Source organism: Coturnix japonica, chromosome 4 (genome assembly GCF_054131305.1).
Source record: "Coturnix japonica strain WE chromosome 4, WE-NBRP24, whole genome shotgun sequence".
Taxonomy (NCBI): domain Eukaryota; kingdom Metazoa; phylum Chordata; class Aves; order Galliformes; family Phasianidae; genus Coturnix; species Coturnix japonica.
The window spans coordinates 35,790,028-35,811,595 of record NC_140666.1 but is presented as its reverse complement, the minus strand read 5'-3'; the positions used below and the strand labels follow the sequence as shown (position 1 = coordinate 35,811,595).

The window sequence follows — 21,568 nt, the reverse complement described above, 5'->3', positions numbered from 1 at the left end:
CACTGCCACAATTTCCATAACTTTTGAAATTATTTCTGTTGTGCTAGAAAGTATTATCAATTTCTGTAGAATTAGACATCTTACATTTTGGATAAGATCGAGAGATGTGCAGCAAGATCCCCTCAGTATTCATTTTGGTACTGTCAAACTGAGTAATTATTTACCAAATTTCAGATTTTCCCTCACAGAGTTATGCTCACTTCTGTTTTTCATCAGTGAACTTCTGATGTCTCCTGTGAAACCTGAAACACAGTCTTAGTTCTGTGGCTCTTTTAAGATTGGATACTGCATATCAAATTTATATATCTTTCCTGTGGCATCTTGACATTTTTTTCTTTTCAAGTTTCCCCTTAGATGAAGCCAGCGTCATCAAGCTGTGTATGACATATTAGCTTATACTGTTCTTCTCTACACAGTTTAAGGGAATTATCTTTAAGAGTTGCCAGTTGTGTAAGGAAGGTGAGAAGAATGAGACAAACCTTCTTATTCCATTGAGCTATCTCTTCATGACAAAGAATGAGGACTGGCTGAACTGAAGATTAATTATCTAAACATACTGTGGACTAGGGCCAATGAACAGTCTCCATCATAACTAAACACGGAAGCTCACACTTCCGATGTTCGCCCATGTAGCTCTTCAGCTTGTACACTCTTCAACTAGTGGTAACTGCACATTTTGCATGGATGCTACATTTCTTTCAGCACTGATTTTCCTTAAGGCCAGATTATAAGCTTCAACAAAAGAGCTATGTGAAATAAAAAAAGCTTACCTTCAAAAACTAGTTTGATCTAATTTACGAGTGCAATTATTTTTATCAGAATTATATTATCATAAATCAGTACAAAGCTGAGTAAAGATTAATGGCATATATTTCACATTGTTTATTTTCATTTTCAAATGGTTGCTTAGATACAATATGTTAGCTCTAAAAGAATATTTTTCTAGGAAGCAGTGATATTAGGTAACAAGGTTATATGTTATCATTATATACATTACATAGTATACGTAGGTCACTCTGAAAGTAATGCTGCCTATTTCTGTGGAAACTAGAACAGATACAAGGACACAGCAAATCTGCAGCGACAAAATGCTGTTTTCCAGCATAACCACTACCATGAGCTATGCATTTTTGCCTCCAATGAACTAGAGCCTGCATGCTGCACTTGTAAACATCTGAATCAGTGGAGGTGACCTACTTGTCACTGTCTCCACTGCTGAACTGAACCACCTACCGTCTCACTGTGCTCACATCCACTGTTTGGCCTCCAGAAATGGTCAGCAAGTGTCAGTAATGTCAGTGGATGCCATTTTATCCACATGGAGGAATTCAGTGACACACCTTTGCTATGGATCCACTTCTAATGTCAGACACCATGTTGTCAGAGTGTCCCTCTGCTGCCATCTGTCACACAGCAACAACATGGAATGGAATACTGGCAGGATGGGTCAACCTCTGCTGCCATACCACCAACAGCCATCTCTGACACTGAGGCCAACATAACAAAATGGGAGGCATTACTTTTGGAGCAGCCCTCATACTTGAATGCAGACACAAATACAGCAGTTATTTTTCAGAGATGCTGCCATTTCATGATACAACCACATGTATTATTTCCTTTAGTGCATTGAGTATTACATGGGAATACTAAATTAATATCAATGACACTAAGCAGTTCATTTAAAGCATCAAGTATGATGTTTAATTAAATGATCTTAATAATAATTCATTTTAGTAAGCAACACCAGACGTATCAATTTACTTTCAGTACTCTGTGGCTGCACAGGAAATAACACTGGTAGAAGAATCAGAGTTTTCCTTTGAATTTTTTTTCAGCAGTCACTCACAATATTTGTGGTATTTATTCTTAAGAGCTTTTTCATTTGGACAAGCCCACTTTTACTTTAGCTATGAGTAGCAACTTAAAAAAAAAGATTTGTAGTGCCTTTTTAAAAAGTGCTTAAAATGTATATATTATAGTTATGATCACTATCATTTGTGATGTAAAATATCAACTGTATTGTCTTTATATCATTTGTTGTCATTTATTATTTTAAAACAAATAGATGGTAACTTGACTGCTTTTACCTTAGTTTATATCCTATGTAAAAAAATACCATCACTAATATGCATTACCGTATGTTTGATATTAAGCAGTTTTATTTATTAAGGGCCTTGGGAAGAAGTCACTGAAACAGACAGTATGAGCTCTTCAAATAGAAGTTTCTAATTAGGAGATCCTGAAGGAATCTCTGCTTATTTGAACCTTCCTTGACTGGATCTTACTGTAGGGCAGAAGATCAATGTTAAGTATTTTTCTCAGAAGCAAACATTTGCTTAAATGACATGTTTTGGAAATTTGGCTCCAACACAGGATGGAAATTTGACTACAGCAGAAGTAGAAACCAGGAAAAGGTCTGCTGTCTGCTGCAAGGGCACACCTTCCTTGTTTTCCACAGCTGTATCAACTGTTCTAAGAAGCAGGAGTTCCCTCTGACAGGTGAAAGAGGACAAGAAGAAGAGCAGAAACCGATTGGGCTGTAGGAATGGTGTAGAAATGGAGCTCCCATAGACCTCTTGACTGTGAAAAACTTGAGTGTTTTGCTATCTGAACATCTGTGAGGCCTGAGGCCTCTGGCAAGGGAAGAATTTGTAACATAAGACATTTACCTTAGGGAAAAATAATTACACTGATGTAATGGTTGAGTATAGTATATATTCTGGACCCTATCTCCAAAGCATTTCCTTTTTCCTGTTTTGCTGCAAACGTGTTTTGTTGCTTTTTTCCCCCCACTCATTTATAATGGGCTTTGCATTTATCAAAATATATGTATACACATAAACTTTTATATATAAACATATATATATACACACACATATATATTTATACATATATATATTTAAAACTTAATTAAACAAAAATTTACATTTACGTTTAAACAGGAAAAGTATCTAGAGGGCAATACTCTTACTTAAGCACAAATCCTACTGACGTTAGATCTGGTTTTTGTTCAGATATGCTCAGGGCAGGATTTGGTTGAAAAACACTGATGGCCAAGTGCACCTTTCCTAAAAACACTTCATTTGTCTGTGGTGATATTAAAATGCTCTTTATTATTTTCCAAAGGAAAACTGAACTCTCCAATAAAATAATCAAGTCCCACTTCTTTAGTGCTCAGCGGGTCTGAGTGTAAGACCTATTTGAAGGAAGTAAGATAATAATATATGAGAACAGTTCTGCATGGATTTTGAGTGAGGCTGTTCTGCAAGCGTGGAAAAGTACATATTGACAGGAATTATGCCTACGTATACATTATGCAGGATAGTTTTTCAGAAAAAGAAGAACTCTGGAGTGGCCAGGACTTGAACAGAAGTAAGTAAAAATGGCTTAAGATGTAAAAGTAGCACTGGAACTTAGAACTTCAAATTTTCTTCTTAATTCTGTGGCAGCAGCAATAAAATTCTGGCATGGCCTTGTTCATTTTTTCTTTTCCTTACCTCCACAGTCCTTTGAAGTAGCCAGTCACTAAATGCAGGGCCTTTCACTTCTAGTCCTAGTCCTCTGTGCTTATTTTCTTAATTCCTCAGCTCCAGATTTTGCTGTACTGCTAGGCAAGTCTTTAATTTAATCCAGATGAAAATCCCCATCCCCTGATAACACCATTCTTTCTTCCTGTCCTTGTAAAGAATGTATACGAAACTATTCCATGCACAAACCCACAGCTTGCCTCCTTCACAGTCTTCTAGTAAGACAGGAATCCTGCTTTGACAGCTCTCTCAATTGTTGGTTAGAAACAGCTAAAAGCTTTGAGGCTGCCAACAGTCAGCCAATAACTGAGAGGTTTTGGGCAGAGTGACATATGACTGTGAGTGTGCTTGCAAGGAGGTGGCCATGCGCCCATGTGAGGTCTGCATCTGGACTGGGAAACTTTATGTACTCTACTACTTTAGGAGAATTGGAATAACAGAAGACAGTGGAAATCAGTCCCGGAAGAGGGAGATTCAAATAAAGACCAGATGATTATTGCATTCAGTAAAGCTGGCTCAAGAAGGTGTGAATTACACACTTTCCTGCACCACAGAGGCCTCTTGAGCTGTAAGCAGCATTCATCCTCTGGGAACACAGGTGGTGATTCCACCTATGTCCCCAGCTGGATTTATTTTCAAGGAAGCTTTACATTCCACCAGCAGTTCAGTGAGTGGTTCACCAGTGGAGGCCACTAAGGGAAGGTAAAAAGAATACTTCTTCTGATTTCCCTGGCATTCCTTCATCTTCTGGCTGTTTTTTATTTATTTTGCAAATCTCATGTCCTGTACTTTTCTTCTCTTTTCTTCCTCTGTCTTCTGTCAGCTTTTTAGCTTCATTAGTTGAGGCCTATTCTTTTACAGAACCAGCCTTCTAGGAAAGCGATACAGTTCCCTTCAAGTGGACAAGAGTGCAGTAAGTGTTAAGAAATTTACTGACCATGAAAATCTGTCACTAGCAGGGAGAATAGACTTAATGACCTTTGTATTTTTTCTCCTTTCTGTTACTTCTAAGCTTTAACCACCTTTCATGTCACTGCTGTTAGTAAAGGCCCTATTTTAATACCATCAAACTTTATGTTTTCCTGGACATGAGGAACACAAATTAATCTTGGGGATTTACTGTTTTACCAGCACTCTTATTTGACCATTGTAGTCTCAGACATCTGCTTGAGTTTTCTCATGTTCTCCTGACTATGCATCTACAAGATATCTTTATGTTTCAGGAGGATGTTTCACAAGAGCTTTCTTTTTTGTTAAAACACAGGATATAATGACAGAGAACTGTCAAAAAAAAAAAAAAACCATAAAAACTATAATTCAATAGAAAAGATGCTTTTAGATGGCACAACATTTCAACAGATCAATGCTGCTTTTATCACTGCTAAAGAAGATAGATATGTGCCATGAAAAAAATGATTGTGTGGTATAAAGAACACCCTGGGCTGCTAAAGTAAGCCTAGAGAGTATACACAAAAAAGCCTGCAGCACTTCAACATAAGTTGCAAGACTTCTTGTGCTGAGAGAGAGAAAAAGGATGTATGGTGACACATAGCAAATTTGACAGTGCTTATGTAAAATGAACCAACCTACAACAAATTCTATACTCTGATAATTGAAAACAAATTCATGCTGTTTTACCGAGACCACTTTATATGGAAATTTAGGGATATAATTCAGAACAGAATAACAGTAATTATCATACCCTCTGCATTAAATTAAAACCAGAAATGTTGATCTGTCTAATTGTAGGCATTAAAAATAACCAGTTGCAAAAAAGAGAGACGCAAATGGAAAGATGCCCTGATGGCATCACTCTGTGTTGCAAACAGTTCTGCTTTTCTCCTTTGGCTCTTAGTCGTCAACTGTGCTTACTTTTTCAAATTGCAAGGAGAATGCACTCACATGAGATACTTATTTAAATACTGTAGGTCAGCAGTAGAAGGCATCAAACCACACCCATATTTAGAGTTGTACTGGGTCATCTTAGAGATCTTTTCCAGCCTTGGTGATTCTATGATTCTGTACAGAAAAGCCGAAAATATCTTTGCTGTTGCATGCATGCTAACAGGTATTAAAACTTGCTCAGAGATAGACAGAGGTGAGTTGCTGAATACAAAGTCTGCATCTTGCCAAAGGAAAGAAGAGAAAAGCAGGGGAAAAAAGCACATCTTAAGGAATGCAGGTTTGCTAGAGTGAAATATAGGACTAGAAGCATTTCTTTCCATCCACACCATTGTGTTTTTTTCCAGAAAGTATTACTATAGTAATATTTTATATTTGTAACATAACCTCAATTTAACAACTCATCCTTATGAGTAGTTTTGAGAGAAGAGTGATTTCTGTAGCTTATCAAGCTCACAGTAATCTACACTGCAAAATATAAAGGTGTTTTTGACTGAAGCTCATCTCTTTAGCAGATTTCTACCTTTAGATTCTGATTTTACATAATAAAAATTAAGAAATACAGGAGCTGCTCCAAAATTCATCCTCCCATTTTTGTTTTCTTGGTGTTTTGGCAATAGAGGTTGAGCCTTCGCACCAATGTTTCAAGAGTAGTGACTTCTGAAATCAAAGGAAAACTCTGAATCTTTCACCAACATTGTTTCCTATGCAGCCACAGTGAGAGTACTGAAAATAAATTGATACATCTGATGTAGCTTACTAAAATGAATTATTATTAAGATCATTTAATTAAACATCATACTTGATGCTTTAAATGAACTGTTTAGTGTCATTGATATTAATTTAGTATTCCCATGTAATATTCAATGCACTAAAGGAAATAATACATGTGGTTGTATCATGAAATGGCAGCGTCTCTGAAAAATAACTGCTGTATTTGTGTCTGCATTCAAGTATGAGGGCTGCTCCAAAAGTAATGCCTCCCATTGGCCTCAATGTCAGAGATGGCTGTTGGTGGTATGGCAGCGGAGGTTGACCCGTCTTGCCGGTATTCCATTCCATGTTGTTGCTGTGTGACAGATGGCAGCAGAGGGACACTCTGACAACATGGTGTCTAACATTAGAAGTGGATCCATAGCAAAGGTGTGTCACTGAATTCCTCCATGTGGATAAAATGGCACCCACTGACATTACTGACACTTGCTGACCATTTCTGGAGGCCAAACAGTGGATGTGAGCACAGTGAGACGGTGGGTGGTTCAGTTCAGCAATGGAGAAAGTGACAGTGGGTCACCTCCACTGATTCAGATGTTTACAAGTGCAGCATGCAGGCTCTAGTTCATTGGAGGCAAAAATGCATAGCTCATGGTAGTGGTTATGCTGGAAAACAGAATTTTGTCGCTGCAGATTTGCTGTGTCCTTGTATCTGTTGTAGTTTCCACAGAAATCAATAGGCAGCATTACTTTTGGAGCAAGCCATGTATTTTCTGCAAGACATTTTAAAATGCCTTTACCTTGTTATTTTTAGAAACTGAAAAATAAAATGATGTGAAGGGTGTTTAGTAGGGAAATGTGACAGAATTTGAAAAATTTAGGTCCTTTAAAAGCATGGGCCAGAGACAAAAGCATTTGAAAGATTAAATGTAATTTTTGCTTATCATTGTTCACTTGTCCTTTTGCCTGGGGTTCTCTTATGGCAGAGCCAGCAGTAGAGTGAGGTTCTGTTGGTATGAAAAATGGGAACACATCACCTTAGCTGGCAGAAAATAATAATGCAAATTCTATAGATTAACCAAATGCTATTCTGTTCTCTAACATCTGAAGAACTTATAGACTGCTGGAATCTGGATGCGTGAAGAAGCAGTTTTCAGCCTATATTTATCATCAGCATTCAGCATAGTTTTTGTAGTGATGTGTCGTATCTTCAAAGCAAATACTGGTTGCATATGTTGCTGGTTTTCTGAGAAGATGAATACGTTAAACATAATATGAAAAATCAGACTTTGTGTTCTTAGAAGCTCTGTAAGTATTCTTCAACACTATGCAATCAGACATACAACAGATCTACTGTATGTCTGAAGACTAGAGAACTACGTTATGACTATTTACTTCTGAAACTGTTTATACCTCTGTTCTTTGTTCATTCCACTGTTTCACACAGTGAACAATCTTACATTACTGGCACAAATGCAAACAGAGAAGAAATTCAGAAGTCCAGCATCTGCTACTGAGTTTTAAGCGCAAATACATTTTAAGAGTATCTGTTGCCTGAAATCAAACTGTTTGACACTGAAGGACTTCACTTGTTGGAGCCCCAGTAGAAAGCCAGACAGGAAAAGCAAGCCAAACAAAAAAATGCTATCATTGCATCGTTTTTCAAACAAACTGTGCATGTACATCATGTTTTATACCTGGGTCAAAAAGTTACTTAAGTGAAAGCACCTTTGTATTTCTGAAAAAGCACTGAATGGGAGCTGCGAGGAAGAAAGTGATTTCTTTGGTACTGTCTGAGCATATTTCTCACTGGTATTTTGCCAAACCCTCTGGCCTAGCAGTGCCTCAGGAGCCGTGCAGCCAGGCAGAGCGCAGAAAGGCATCTGTCATGCAACTTACCTGAATTGTTGCTGTTAGAGCAACTTGGGTTTCATATACTGACACAAGTAATCAAATAATTTGAATTCTTTCAGTGTCTTAGAAATATGTGTAATTTACCAGCTACATGAAAAGAAGGAGTAAATAAATCCAGAGCCATCCAGATTTTTCACTAACATTTTGTGAACACCAGAGGAAGCTAAAATAATCAAGTAATTTTGTGAATCGCTCATATAGATCTTGTCTGTACCTCTCAACTAACATTGTGAAAAAAAAAATATTAATAATTTGAAGCTAGACATGAATATTTTTGTGAAATGTGCCAAATGGAAAAACCAGGGTGGTGTAGGATATACGGTTTGCTCTTCATGACTAAAATCTGTACATGAGAGGAGAATGATGGCAATCCACAGCCGTGTTGACAATTCAGACATACAGGAAATACCCTTGTAGGAAACTAATACCATCTGGGTTTGGCCCAAGATGTGTGAATGAGAAATATGTTTCTTGTTGAGAATGTGAAGATAGTTTTGGACATTGCAGAAAAGGAATGCGTATAAGCATGCACAGTTATAAAAATGAAATAGGGTGAGGCATTGCATGCATATGGAATAATTAGAGGAATATGTCTGTGTGCGTCAATAGCTGATGTAGACATAGAACTTCAGAATTCAGTTGTCCTAAGACAACCAGTAAATTATCACGGAAAATGTTTTCATTATAAGTGCCCAGGAGCCTACTGAGCAAGGGCTGTGTTTGAAAATGATGGTTTGTCTAAGCCATGGTGTTCCCTGATAGAAAGGGAGATTTACTTGTGACATTATATGATAGGAGATATTATATGATAGGAGAAAAAAATAAAATAGTTTTGAAATTGTTGAAAAATCCAGTTCTGATATTTGTAAAATTGGGAATTTAGATAATTTTGTTGGGTTGTTTTCAGTGTAGAAATTAGTTTTAGTTAAAAGAATGTCAACACTGAAATGGAATATTTCATTTGGCCCATCCTGAGAACCTTTCAGTTCACACTTGGTGAGAGTATGTTTTCAAAATCTCAGAATATTCTCACTCCTCTCTATCCTGTTCTTGCATTAACTGTCTGAGATTTTAGTGTCTGTTCTTGGCATAGGAAAGCACTCTGGTTTCTAAGGAAGCCACTGCCAGCATTCTGAGGTTCCTGAGACTCGCTGCCTGTGGGATGGATTTTTGCCTCTCCCTTGACACCCTCATCTACTTGTGAAAGCCCCAGCAATGCTGATTTTTCAGTTATTTGTGTGGCTAATGAATGTTGTGCATGGACAGGAAAACGTTCCAGGCTCTCATTTTGGTGCACATTCGACTTCTCTAGACTAGCCTGTAGCAATATCATCCTTTCTCTAAGTCCAGCCTCTAAACGCCCTTTTTAAAGAACATTATTGAGAAGATAAAAGGTTTTCATTATATTCATGTCTGTCAAGATCCTGGATTAACCCTGTTCCAGACTCAAAGGCACATATTATAAATATTACCTGTTCCTTAACTGAGCCATGCTCATACGATGACAGCAAAATGTCTGTTATTGTATCTTGGGTCTTCATTTATTTTTCATCAGAGTTTGGACATACCTGAACAGGATTATTCTTATCACTGATGAGCACTGCTGTAGACATTCATCTAAGATGTATTAATTGTTGCAGTGCTTATCAGGAAGGAAAATTGAATTGGCCAGTTTGAATCTTTTATTTTCTGTCAGTTCTTAATATGTACTGACCCTGTGCAGCAGCCAAGATCTCTGAACAGAATGATCACAGTTTATAAAATAAAATGGTGCCAATATAGTAATGAAATACCACTGCATATCTTTGACTGATGGGTTATGGTCAGGTTGGCACAGACTACCTGAAGAAGCAGGTAGACTAGAGGCATGAACAGCAGACCACTGCAGAGTCTAACAGCTGCAAGTTGAAGCAGATGAGTGGGGCTGAGTTCAGTGCTGGCTAGCTGTGAATACAAGCCTCAGTTGTAAATCCATTCCTTGTTCCTTGGAAATGTGTCATTAGTACCTCTGAAGCTGAAGCTTCATTATAGAATTGTGTTATATTACTTCAACTAGGCTGTTCACAAAGCATCACTTTCATTTGCATCTACTGTGGAACCTGCGTGTGTCTGCCTCTCAGGTCAGAACTTATGCCTGTGTAAGACTTGAACCTTCCAAGTTGTTTACGCTTATACACACATACATATAGAATACATATACAGTACATACATATAGAAACATTCACTTGCATCCAGCATTTAGGTGAGCACAGAGTTGCTTGTACCTAACTTTCTAAATTCTTGTACAGTAAGAGTCTTTCTTGTAATCCCAGAAGGGGAACATGAGCAGATAAAAACATGCTTGATTTGCACATTGTAAGACTGAAGTAAACTGTGTTTGAACTACTTAAAAGTACTTATTTTATTGCAGAATAGAATACGTTAACATTCTTATGCCTAGGACATTCATTTCCAGTGTTGGGGAGAAAAAGGTTTGAAAGATATGCATTTCATACATGTGCTGGTGTTTTTAAACAACCCATTAAATTATGGTTGTACTATGTATTTTAAATATTTACATTTCTGAGTGGGGTTTAATTTTTATTCTGCCAAGCGCTGTAAATTCCTGTTTTCCTGAGGATTTTGGTGGAGGTGGAAAACCACTAATAATTTCTTCCTCTTGTTCACAGGACTTATGTTCACCTTCATATTTAAAATTGAAGCAGACTTTTTCTGTTGAGGCTGATAACGCTGTTCGGTCTCCTTTGGAGTAGGAAAGAAGAAAATTTCCTCTCTGTGATGGAAATGATAATTACCTTAATATAAAATTTTGTTTCATAAGGCCCTAACTCAGCAAGTATTTAGGCACGTGCATTACTTTTCTCTAGTGATAAAACCGGATACTCTATGGCAGCTGATTCTTTTGAGTTTACGTTGACTTTTGATGTCAGTAAATGAGATCTGACACAATGGTGATGAGGGATTTTAATGATAAAGAAATGTTTCTGATTGGAAAAAAACCTGAGATTTTTCTCTTAATCAATCTGACCCTGTGATTTCATAAAGATCTCTTTATGGTCTGTAGCTAATGTGGTGGTTATGCAGCTAAAGGCATTATCTTCACATCATTATAATGAAACATAACACTGGTATCCCTGACTTTATTAGCCAGGCTTCATTGGTATCTGACGTTATATATTTCCTATTATAAATCTAAATAAGAACTTACATTGACCCGCATTAGACCAAACATTAAACAATTTACTAAGATTACAACTTTGAAAAGGAACTTATGAGAAAAAAAAAAAAAAAAAAGGAAAAAAAAAAAAAAGGCTTTTAGACCACCAAGAAACAACCATAAATTTAAGGAAATATGAGGTTTCCACCATGTGACTTCCCCTGCAGAGTTATGCAACAGACTGCTGTTACTTAAAGGTCATACAGAAAAAAATTATTGTACATTTTTTAAGAGATTTATAGTGTTTCTATTTATACAACTTATACATCAACAATTTAAAGGTATAGTATACTGGAGTGACAAATTAAAGTCTAATCCTTTTCAATCCTTGATAAAATAGAACGCTCTAATATAAGTCATATATATACACATAAGGTTTAAAAAACATATCTATATTAATTGATTTGATATGTGTGATGTAATAACTTGCTGTTTGTTATCTAATATGGATAATCATTTTTATCCTGCGAATCATTTACCAATGGAGTTCATTAGGGCAGCATTCTTTGTTGCATGCATTCCTTACACAGTGGTAACCCTGTAGAAGAGCTCTGCAATTCCATCTCAGAACTGACTGACTTTCAGTTTTGTGATGAATTTTGCCACCGACACTATCGCTTGTTTCAGGATGTTTTTGAGCTCAAAGGCATATCATTTACCAAAGTTGTTGCTGGGTTCTCTAGGGGCAGAAATCTGTAGCGCTGTGCAAAGGAACCACCCTTTAGTTATTTGCAGAGCTTTACTCACTTTGCTCTGAAATGAAGTTGCACCAGCTACACAGTAACTCAACCAAATTAAGGCAAAAGAGAAGACTGAGAGAGAACCATACCTTAAATTACAACAGCTGCTGTACCACTTATGTTTGATCTCAGCCATCACAGTCATCTCAACCTTAGACATCAGAAATGTTATTTCCCATGAAAACAAGTTTTCTCAGATACACAAAGGTTCCAGTATATGCAACCCCTATTAACATGCTCGGTCATAAGCGTTTTGATAAATCCATTTCCTCAGAGGTCAGATATAAACACATAGCTGAATGGGACACTCGAGTTCAGCATACTAATAAGGTCATGGAATGAAGACAGATACTGTCAACAAGATTTGTCTCTACCTGGTATTATGGCCTAATCTTGTCCTTTGTAAAGAACTCAAGAATGCAGTCCAGATGGTGGGAAGTTCATAAAATCAGGGAGGGGAATTCTTCACAGGAGACAGCCTTTGTGCTACTGTGCTGCCCACTAGATTTTATTTATGGAGTCCCAACTGACTTGAATCATTATGTACTGATGTCCATTGATGACTCTCATAGTACTTCTGTGGGGGATACCCTTCGTTTGGGCTTGGAAAATGATGTTCCTTACATTGCTGTGGCAGATAATGTTCTATTGGGTCTCCCTGACTACTGCTACCTCCAGCTTTGAAGATCATGTAAAATACCTAAGCAGCTCTTTGGAGCTGGAGCTGATAAAGTATTTGTTGCTAAGTTATCCTCAGTCCTTGGATTTCTGCATTCTTGCTGGAAAACAGACTCATACTGGTTTTGTGGATTTTGTGTGTCTCTGAAGCTCTGGCATGCTGTGATTTGCCTTTGCTTACTGAAGAAACAGATCACTATTCCTAGGCTGGTCATCACCCCTTCATCAGGGTAATTCATTTCCATACTAAGAGATTGTTGTTGAAAAATTTGGCTACAACTGTGTCAGCAGAGTTTATAGGTTCATGGGCCAACCTAAGCAGCAATTAATTTAGACAAAGATGTGGTCATTTCCTATCTTTTATGAGCATTAAATATCACAAATTCTTTTCTTCTGGACAAAAAAATATATTTATATATATAAATTCTATGTGTCAAATGACTCGAATAAGAGCTGGGAGCATCAATGGGATTTTAAAACATTAATGTCTTTTACAAATAAGAAAATCTCAAAGTGTTAGAAAAGAATAACAGGTACAGTATTTTAAAAGCTGGGTTTTTTGTTTGTTTTGTTTTTAAATATATATATATAACTGTAAGTCTAGAGTTTCTGAGAGAAAACACTAATAAAAATTAGTCATCATTATGATGTCATTCTCATAATTTCCCTTGAAGTAAACTAGCAAGTACAAATAATATTTGTAATGTCTGACATCATCTATGTTGCTTTCCATTGCTCAAACTTTGAGTTAAATTTAGTGATGTTTCCCATTTGTTAAAAGGAACACCTTCTGGGCAGAATGGATTCCATTAGGAAATCTTTTCTGAAGTTAAGCCATTTTTGTAAGTTGTTTGAGAAAACAAAAATAATAATGCCACACCGGGAGCGATAGGACTACAGCACTTGCAATTTGTCAGACATGTAGTCACCTGCAACAGCCACAGTTTCGGTCCTGTTTTGATAGAGTCTGAGTGCTCACATGTCAAGGAAAATAAATAATAAAAAAATGAATGCTTTTCAGTGATGTTCTCCGTAAAAAGAAATGAGTGCCATAATTGTTTTACACAGGGACCATCACTGCCTCCCATATTAAGTTATGTCTATTTATTGTAGTTTGATCTGCAAAGCTTTGTAATCACAGAGACTATAAGAAGTGTTTCAGAATAGCCACGGACACATGTTTTGTTGCATTGAGATGTTAAGCATTAAAGGACATTTCTATAAATGACTCGTTTATTTAAGGGTTTAATTTTAAACAGCTAAAAAGTGCTTAGGAATCATAGAAAGAGTGATCAGTATTTCCTGAATAGTATCAAGCTGACCACAAACACTAACTCACAATTGCAAATCTTAGCCTTATATTTATGTTAGTTAGCATACTATCTGTTTAATATTTTGTCCACATAGAATGGCCAGCCACTGCCTTTCATACTATTTTTTTTAAATTCTCTTCTCATTCAAAAGTTTTCCACAGTTTTTAAAGTGGTAATTTCATTTTGCCATTGCTCTCCATTAGTGACAGGACTTAGGTCAGTACCACAGTATTATTGCAATTCCATAAAATAGTATATGCTAATACCATATGTAGATGGTGGCAAAGTTGTATTTCACGTAAAACAAGTCTTGTTCCATTTGTGGAATGCAGTCTTGCTTTTTCTATCTCTTGCTCACTGTGTCCTTTCCCAGATGAAAGCCAAGGATCTTTCCACTCCAAGAGAGGAGAGGAGCAAAGAAGGAGGAGAAAGGGTGGTGAGACATGATTCCCGTTGCCTTCCCAAGGCCATCTGTGCTACTCTGATCTATCTCATGACTGGCTTATCAGCTCCTTTGTCCTTAACATACTTTTGATCTAGACAAATAAATACTAATTGAATTCATTTTAAATGAAATTATCAACTCAAGTTTTACCTTTCAGTGCTATTTATCTTCTAGAAATAAGCACTATACAGTTGGTGTATTCCTCTGATAATGTTTACAGATGAGATACTGTAGTACTTTATATAAACTTGAAATCTGAGCAAATATTTCTTATCATTACTGTTTTCTTTATTTTTTTCCCTGGGAAGACTTGGGCATCTATTTTAAATGGTGTCGTTGATTACACATGGTGACATGTGTTTGAACATTATTAGCTATTACAATCAATACTCGAGAACTGAATGGGATGTTTCCTGAAAATAAAATAGCTAGAATACTCATAGAATCATGACGTATCCCTAGGTGGAAGGAACCCACAAGGCTCATGGAGTCCAACTCATGAATAATTTACTTTTGAGAAATATGAAGTAGGTAAGTACTAAAAGTGCCTTACTGAGCTAAGAAAATCATATTCCCTTAGGAGAAAAAGAACAACTACTGCAAAAAGAAAGTGCCAGGCTATACACAACTTGTATAGCTGCTGAAGAATAAAAATAAAATGGTTTAAACATATTTAAAAAGTTGTAGATTTGCTTTCTCTAAAAATTCATAAAGTCACAAATGTTTCCTTGCAATTGTTCTTGGAACTGATAGAGGAAAATCTCCTAGGGACACATGAAATGTAACAAGTATAGTATGAAAACTGCCCTTTCTCCCAGAAGATTAGAAAAAACCCAACACATTTTCCAGAAAACCAGTAGGTTTCTCTGCTCATATGTTCTCCTCCCACAGTCTCACTGCATGAAGGACTCATGAACTTCATCAGAGCTGAGTGTATGGAAAGAATGTGCACTCAAACATCTGAAGGCATGCCACAGAACCTTAGCAATCCACTCTCTTGTTAATTACAACCAATATTTCATTATGTTTTGGAATTTTCAGCTACATAGATGTGCGTGCCCGTCTTAGTACATAGTGTAGCCAATACTTGCTATTATATTACAATTCTTGCAAAGTGCAAGCATTCTATTGAAATTAGAAGGGAGCAGAAAAAAAAAAAACCAAAACACCCAAAACTGCAGTAGATTTTCAGCTTTTTAATTTGAAACTTTTAAACTTAGTGACTGCAAGAAAAAGTTTGAGAACATAAATTAAGCAAAAATGCATGAAGGCAGTGAATTTCCACTCCCCCCGCTTCCAAGTGGATTTTTTAAGCACATGGCTTTTAAGCCAATTTCGTGATTTTGGAGTCTGCCTCATGAGTGTCTGAATGGACAGGATTGAAGGTACTTTATATGGCTTATTCAAAAATAACATCCTAACCCAAGCCATAAATAAACCATAAGTATTTAATGCCTTATGTATATAATAAATATTCAAGTCTTAAGTATTTGGTTACAGCAGTGATTAAGAGTTCTAAAAATCAACCCCTTGGAAGACACTCTTCAGTGAGAATACTCGGCGGTGAGGCTTCTTTCACACCCTTCTACGTATGTGTACAGTTTACAGCCAGTACTGACAACAGCGGAGCAGTATCTGCTGCTCTGAGGTACTGTGCACTTCCATATACTTGCAAATCTTGTCTGAGTATCAGTTTTTGAAAAATGTGCTTGAGAGAGAGGAGATGGTCTGATATGAAGGAACAGTATGGCTTACAGTGATTAAAGCAGCGGATGAGATTACAGTGAGAAGACGGACAGAAGGATAAGGAAGACATCTTGGGGGAAGCAATCTCTAAGGTTTTAAAGAGAAAGCTTATCTTTATTGAAGTGGAGAAGAGCTACCTCTGGCTGCAAGGTTATGTAGAGAAAGAATGCATTTGAACTACGGCTACAGGTTTCTATAGACTTTCATTTTCCTTTTTGAAATACTATTACAACAACTTTGTTCAAAGAGATTTTGGGGTCTCAGCAGAAAGCAAACTGAACATGAGCAAGCAGTGTGCCCAGCAGCAGAGAAGACCAACAGCAGTAACAAGAACACAGCCAACAGAGCAAGTCATGATCCTCCCATTACTCTGCACTCATTGGATTTCATCTAGAATATTGAAATGGGTTTTGTAGGCTGCCCAGCAGCACAATGATATTGATATACCAGTGCAGGGTGGCTGGAGACTTTTCCTGCATAGGGATGCCATTAGAGCAGAGCTTATTCAACCCAGTAAAAGAAGCCTTTGGGAGCTTGTTCAGCAAGGGGAGCAGTTAAGTGTGGCACCCAATGCAGAGAATGGCATAACTAATGACAGTCTGTAATTATTGGCAAAACATTTATGTGGTAGTTATTGTTGGGAAATGCTAATAAGAAAAAAAGAAAGTTATTGATACTGGCAAGACAACTGTTTGAAACTGTTTCCCCAGTTCTGATGGCTGTCTGCAGTCTCAGAGTAGATGACACATGAATTCCTAAAATCCCAGGAGTGCTTGATTCAAAATAGATGTCTACACTACCCATTCACATGTCCCATGTAAAGACCTAATCTATCCAGTTTTAGTTCAGGTGGTCTGGACTTGTTCTAATTTATTTATTTATTTTACTAGAACTTTTAGTCTTGGTCTGCAGAGCTTTCCAAAGTTTCCGTAATGAATGAAGAATTCTGCATTTGATTCATGGTAGAGACTACAGTCTGTAGCTTGCATATCCTGAATAACTTCCCTGATCAGCAGTATAGAGGAAGGAGTCTCTTTTACCAAACAATTGCTTGCACGCATTTGGACAAAGTATCTCTTTAAGAGCAATTGTCCTACATGTGCGTTTGGAGCTGCGTCTCTTAATTTCATCTGTCCTATTGTGTATCGTGTCCAGTATTCTACAATTTTACAATTGCCCCAGAAGTATTTCATGATAATCCTGTTGATAGCCTTGGAGATGCAAACTATTGCATTTAACCCTGATACAAAGCAGACTTCAGAGGTCAGTCCAATAGCCTAAATGAGTTCCCAAGTCACTTAGCCTTGCAGCATATAGTTTCTCATAAAAGACAATTTTGAGAGGCCTCGGTTTTATTCCCCACAGAAAAGAAAGAAAGAAACGTTGTCACTAGTATATTTCTGGACAAGGAATCTGAAGTACAGATTAAAGGTGTTATATCTATTATCTGTTTCTCCTGTTTTTCACCTAATTTGACAGTATACCAATACTGGAGGTCTGTCCAGATCTTCTGGACAGTTTTGGGCTCCTCACTGCAAGAAAGACACTGAGGCCCTGGAGCATGTTGAAAGGAGGGCAACAAAACTGGTGAGGGGTTTGGAGCACAGGCCATATGAGGAGCGGCTCAGGGAGCTGGGAACGTTCAGTCCAGAGAAGAGGAGGCTCAGGGGAGACCTTATTGTTCTCTATAACTTCCTGAAGGGAGGTTGTTGTGAGCTGGGGGTCGGCCTCTTCTCTTGTGTCATTAGTGATAGGACCAGAGGGAATAATAATGTCAGGAAATACTACTCTGAAAGAGTGGTCAGGCAGTGGAATGGACTGCCCAGGGAGGTCGTAGAGTCGCCGACCCTGGAGTTGTTCAAGGAATGATTGGATGTTGTGTTGAGCGACATGGTTTAGTGAGAACTGGTGGTGATGGGTGGATGGTTGGACTGGATGATCTTGTAGGTCTTTTCCAACCTGGGTGATTCTGTGATTCTGCGATTTTGCTATAGAGCTTTCTTCCCTGAGTGCATTCTGAACTGTAACTGGTTTTTATTTTATGACCAGCAATATTTCATTCTACTTTTCTCAGAAACACTGTGTACAAACTTCTAAAAATCTCAACTATTTTATTTTTCATTATCTTACTAATTTTTTTTTTTGGTCAGAAATCTGTTTGTGGCAGCAAATTAAAACACAAGCTACTTTTCTGACCTAATTTTACAATTCCCTTAATTTTTCTCACCTAGGATTTTTTCTAGGTTCTCACTTCTCTGTAGTTTATAAGATGATCTTCGGAGACCTACTATTGCCAGCTCTACATATTTTAAGTATTCTGTGCAAATAAGTGGCACAACATTGTTATCTTATCTGTCCCAATTTTCATTTTCTTTAAAGCACTTTTTTTTTTAGGGTAGTTTATTCTGGTGCTTTCGAGTACTTTCCTTCTTTCTCTTCTTTTTTTCTCCACTACAGGTGGAGAAACAGAAAATGTTAAACATGAACTAAGAGGAGTGTCCTTCCTAGTCTCTCTTAGACGAGGAAATCAAGCTGCATCTTTTGCTTTCATACTGTTAGTTAGTTAAGTAGCCTTTGCCAAAGATCATCAAATAGGTGAAGGAAGTTCTTCTATCACAATTATTCATTTTTTTCCATTTGTTCTTTAAATTTCCTCTCAAACATCAGAATGTTGTTCTACCATAAATGTTTATGGGAAACTCCTACTTACTTTGCCAGTGAAACAATGGCAGGATATAACCCTTACTCTGGTGTTCAGAATTTATATTCCATTCTATTAGTGTCACTTGAGTTGAATTTCCATTTTATTATAGGATTATTATTTTTAGGGGGCCTGAACATTCCCTTGTACCTTGCTATATTTCTCACCTTCTTGATTCCTAATTGTTCCAGTATATACATACTTTCTCTGAGTCTAATAAGGTACTTTTAAACAACTTCCATGCTGCTTCTACGGATTTTAATTTCCTAACTTTCCCCTTCAGGCTATTTCTAACTTCCTCAATATAAAAATCTTCCTTTTTTGAAAAGTACTGTAATATTATTACCTCATGGTAGGACCCCATGGGAGGATGTTGAAGTTAATTATATTATAGTCATTTTTATTTAGTGGTTCAACCACATTAACTTCCTGAACAACTCATATTTTTTACTCAAGGCCTGAATCAGGACTGGATTCTCCCTTTCGGGGTTCCATAATTTTTCTAATAAATGATTGTCTTTGGTGTCTACACTTTATTCCACTATTATACTGAGAAGGCTTAAAAACATGTGCCTACAATATCCATGAAAAAGTCACCACAAAATATTTGTTTATTCAATGCATTTATAAGAGTGGATAACGCCAAAAGGGCTTAATTGTCAGTGAAACCACACGTAGTTTTGTAAATTCAGAATCTGCTCTGTGTGCATGAATCAGGAGGTCAGTTACCCACCTAACTCCGGGTGTTGAAATTCAGCTTTGTGCACCATGAATGGTTGCAGTTTAAATATCCTGTGATTATTTAAATCAGCACGTACAAATTACAGATTCTCCCATGGTTTGAGAGCCTAAGTCTACTGAAAAAGCAGCTGATTCATTATATGATTAATATTTTTCCTGTTTAAACCTGAAACCCAAGCTATAAATTAATGATAACACAATATGTAATAATTAGAAATGGAGATACAATACAACTGAAAGCATATTACAATGTCCAACGATGCATCTCAAGTAATCAGTTGTTGTTAGGCTAAGATTCCACTGTAAACAAGCCTTGTTAATGAACTATATGGTAATTTTAAAAAGCAGATTGAAACATGGCTTGTCTTTGAAGTAGATTCTCTGCTTCTCTGAACTTATAAACATGACTTTGAAAGAATGTACACTCTTTTCCTGATTAGAAGTCCCTTTTTTCCCCCATTACTCATATATTTCAATTCCAGTTTTAAAATCTCACTCATTAGAAAAGCATTTGCTGCAACAGAAGTTGAAACAAATACAGACATGTATTCTCATTCAGCAGAGTGCAAGACAACTATTACTATCACGTGTTACACAAACACTAATATTTATCTGTACTAGGCTAAATTTTGTTGCTGTTTTAAATCAGAATGTGATTGCTCTTAAACTTTTACCAAGGGAGAAACGTTTACTTGGTTAATTTTATATCTGTGGCTCATGTTTCCAAACAAACCTAAAAGTAATTTCTGAAATGGTGTGTCTTGCTGAGATAAACGTGGTTAACTTACTTAAATTTTTGCAGTTTCCAGAATTGTTTCACTTTTATAAAGCAGTGAAAGTATTTCACTCTTCCCATTTTTCTAGTACTATAAGAAGCAAGAAAGCAGGAATTTGTTTAGCTCATTGGCTCCATTTATCCTGAGCCAAGACCATGATCTTGGAAACCCTTTAACTTGGCTGAATCCAGTACAAAGTTCTTTTGTAAAAGCCAGTGCAATTAGAACAACACAGTGTATGTTCTGTTTCAAAATTAAGACGATAAAGTTTCAAACAGCTAGAACTGAAGCACAGAGTATCACAGACTTGGACCTTAAATGTGTTGAACACAGACACAAATTCCCCCAGTTTTTGATCAAATGAAGAACCGTATAGTTGCAAACAATGTTAAGAAAGCACTATTCTACTCTTTGCAAATAGCAGGACAATTAACAATATAAGAAAACATAATGGAAGAAGTGTAAGTTTTGTACAGCCAGCCTTAGTAGCTTCTCTAAACACAGCAGACAGAGTGATACTGTTATATAAGCAATGCCCTTGGCATTTTATCACTGTTTACTGGTATATATATATGTTTGCTAAACAATTAGTACACAATTAGTGACTGTTTTGAAACTTGGTGCTTCTCTTTGGTGCTATTTTTTTGTTTTTTGTTTTTCCAAAAACCTCCCCTTTATAAAATATCTCGTAGATTGTGAATCTATTGTGAATCAGATGTTCTCTTTATTTTGTATGAAAACACATGTAGTCAATATTTTCATGAATTGCAGGATCTAAGAAAATCAAACAAATTGAATTCAGTACAAAGGATTCAAGTTAATTGTGTTTTCATTTCACCTCCTAAATTGTTCACTGATTGTTAAAGGTACTTTTTGTTCTACTGAAGAAAGGTGGGAATTCTCAAACCTTACTAAAAGATGAGTTTTCATCTTTTAATAGCACTAGCACTGATAGTAGAATAGCACTTTCTTTCATGGATTTTTTTAAGCTATTCATGTGAAGTGATATGAAAAGTTACCAGTTAGTAAGTAGCTAATTAAGTCAATTTCCTTCAGTTGTTTGCCTCTTTTTTACTTAGAATGCTTGTTCATGGAAGTTGAAATATTTGTACAGATAGAATACATATACTTTTCAGACAAAAATAGTCTTATTT

General features: G+C 36.7%; 2 protein-coding genes across 2 annotated transcripts in view; one reads left to right on the top strand and one right to left on the bottom strand.

Moving 5' to 3' along the window:
* The window catches only part of ANAPC10 (anaphase promoting complex subunit 10), a 113,982-nt gene extending 99,272 nt beyond the window's left edge, over positions 1–14,710 (top strand). Inside the window, exon 6 of the mRNA XM_015861107.3 lies at positions 14,379–14,710. Within this exon, the coding sequence (XP_015716593.1) occupies positions 14,379–14,382 (4 nt within the window). The 3' untranslated portion in view covers positions 14,383–14,710. The remainder of the gene's footprint in view (positions 1–14,378) is intronic.
* Positions 1–21,568, bottom strand: part of HHIP (hedgehog interacting protein) — a 67,927-nt gene that overhangs the window by 21,394 nt on the left and 24,965 nt on the right. The gene's annotated exons all lie outside the window — the stretch shown is intronic.